This window comes from Fukomys damarensis, unplaced genomic scaffold (assembly GCF_012274545.1).
Source record: "Fukomys damarensis isolate Sample0158 unplaced genomic scaffold, DMR_v1.0_HiC HiC_scaffold_30, whole genome shotgun sequence".
Lineage (NCBI taxonomy): Eukaryota > Metazoa > Chordata > Mammalia > Rodentia > Bathyergidae > Fukomys > Fukomys damarensis.
Genome location: NW_022900942.1, coordinates 3,987,625 through 3,989,429, shown reverse-complemented (window position 1 = coordinate 3,989,429; position 1,805 = coordinate 3,987,625). Strand labels below are relative to the sequence as shown.

Sequence of the window (1,805 nt, the reverse complement as noted above, 5' to 3'; positions counted from 1 at the left end):
GACCCAACCTGTAAAAAACTGGGCTGCCAGTGTAGCTCCTCGCAAAGCTCCTGAGGTTAAATGCCCAGTGTGGAAACGGGCAGTGCTGGGCTCCTGCACACAACACCTGCCCCTCCCTTCCACAGGTGGGGTCCTGGATCGGCTTTGCCATCATGACGCAGTGCCTGCCAGGTGAGCCTGCCTTCCCTGCCATGCTCGCCACCCAACTTCCTGCCCATGGTGGCCTGCTGACCCTTCTGCAATCCACAGTGGCCCTCTTCTCGCTGGTGGGCTTCACACAGATGACCATCTGGGCCAAGGGCAAGCACCGAAGCTACCTGAAGGAGTTCCGAGACTACCCGCCCCTGCGAATGCCCATCGTCCCCTTCCTGCTCTGAGGCCCCCATGTCCCCTGGGGTGGCACTGTTGCCCCTGCCTGGAATAAACTCTGCCAAGCTGGAATCTCGTGTGTTCTTTGGGGCTGGGTCTGCTCTTGCCTCTCGCTGTCGGCGCTTCAGGAAGAAGGGGATTCAGGTTGAGTGCTGGACACTTTATTTCTTTACTGGTCGTTATGGTAGGCGACACTACAGGGCCACCTCGGGGGCCACTCCTCAGCCATGGGCCTGGGCCGCCCGCGCCTCCCTCTGTTCCCGCCGCTTCTTTCGCTGCAGCAGCCGCCGTTCTCGCTCAAACTCCTTCATGCGCTGCACGTAGCTGGGGACAGGAGACAGGCTCAGGCTCAGGCTCCAGACGAGGCCCCGCCACCTCCACCCCCAGGGCCTGCAGCTGGCCCAGCCCCTGCCCTCCAGCAGCCCGGACTCACTCGAGGTGCTCACAGTAGTCCCAGGCGTGCCGCTCGTGCTTGCAGGCTAGGAAGTTGGGGAAGTTGTCGCGCTTGCACTTCAGCAGCTGGATGAGGTGGTGCGCGCAGTAGTCCCGTTGACTGAGCATCAGCTGGGCATCGTTCATCTCCTGCTGCGTGGCTACCATCACTTTGGGAGGGTTCAGGGAACAGGCAACAAGCTCAGAGGGTGGCGCCCGCCCAGGCTGCCCTATTCCTGGGTCCCCCAACAGCAACAGATGTCTGCAAGGGGCTCCTAACTTGCACAAGGGCAACCTGGACATGGCCGAGAGGGGGCTCCACCGCAGGCCAGGCCCCTCAGGCAGCTCCCCAGAGGGACCCCCTCACCTCCCACAGTCACTTCCCCTGGGGGCCCAGTCCCAACTCCTCTGAGCCTCAACTTCCTTCTATAGAAACTGGGTGCTGTAACACACGAGGCTGAGGCAGCAGGACTCGAAGTTCTACCCCAGCCTGGCAATTCAGGGAGATCTTGCCTCATAAAGAAATACATACCAGCTTGGATACAGCTCACAGGGTCACACAATACCTCAGCCTCTCCCTCTCCCTAAAGGAAGCCTCCCCAGGTTTCCTCCTGGCTCCAAGCTGCCCCAAACCCAGACCTCTGCCGTTATCCATGGTGGCCACTGTCATTCAGTAAGTTGAGCCCCGTTTGGGGGTTCCATCCAAAACACCGGTATCACAGGTACTCCTGCCCTCAGAGGGAGGCACACAGTGAAACAGAAGAGCCGTTACTGCCCAAGGATGTGAGACTCAGTGGCACACACCTGCCATCCCAGCTGAGGCAAGAAGATCACTAGTTCAAGGGCAACTTAGCAACTTAGTGAGTGAGACCCTGTCTCAAGAAATAAAGGCCTGGGAGTGTAGCTCAATGCAGTGCACTTGCCTAGCACGCAAGAGGCCTGGTGTTCCATACCTAGCAATGCCTCACCAAAAAAAAAAAAAAAAAAAAAAAAAGGAAAAAAAA

At 58.6% G+C, this 1,805-nt stretch overlaps 2 protein-coding genes across 2 annotated transcripts in view; one reads left to right on the top strand and one right to left on the bottom strand.

Annotated features, from left to right (window-relative positions):
- The window catches only part of Tecr (trans-2,3-enoyl-CoA reductase), a 23,450-nt gene extending 23,013 nt beyond the window's left edge, over positions 1-437 (top strand). Inside the window, exons 12-13 of the mRNA XM_010613450.1 lie at positions 126-171; positions 250-437. Of these exons, the coding sequence (XP_010611752.1) occupies positions 126-171; positions 250-377 (174 nt within the window). The 3' untranslated portion in view covers positions 378-437. The remainder of the gene's footprint in view (positions 1-125; positions 172-249) is intronic.
- Positions 438-504: 67 nt separating this feature from the next.
- Ndufb7 (NADH:ubiquinone oxidoreductase subunit B7) overlaps positions 505-1,805 on the bottom strand; it is a 44,680-nt gene continuing 43,379 nt past the window's right edge. The window contains exons 2-3 of the mRNA XM_010613454.3: positions 803-971; positions 505-693 (exon numbers count right to left, since the gene is read on the bottom strand). Of these exons, the coding sequence (XP_010611756.1) occupies positions 591-693; positions 803-971 (272 nt within the window). The 3' untranslated portion in view covers positions 505-590. The remainder of the gene's footprint in view (positions 694-802; positions 972-1,805) is intronic.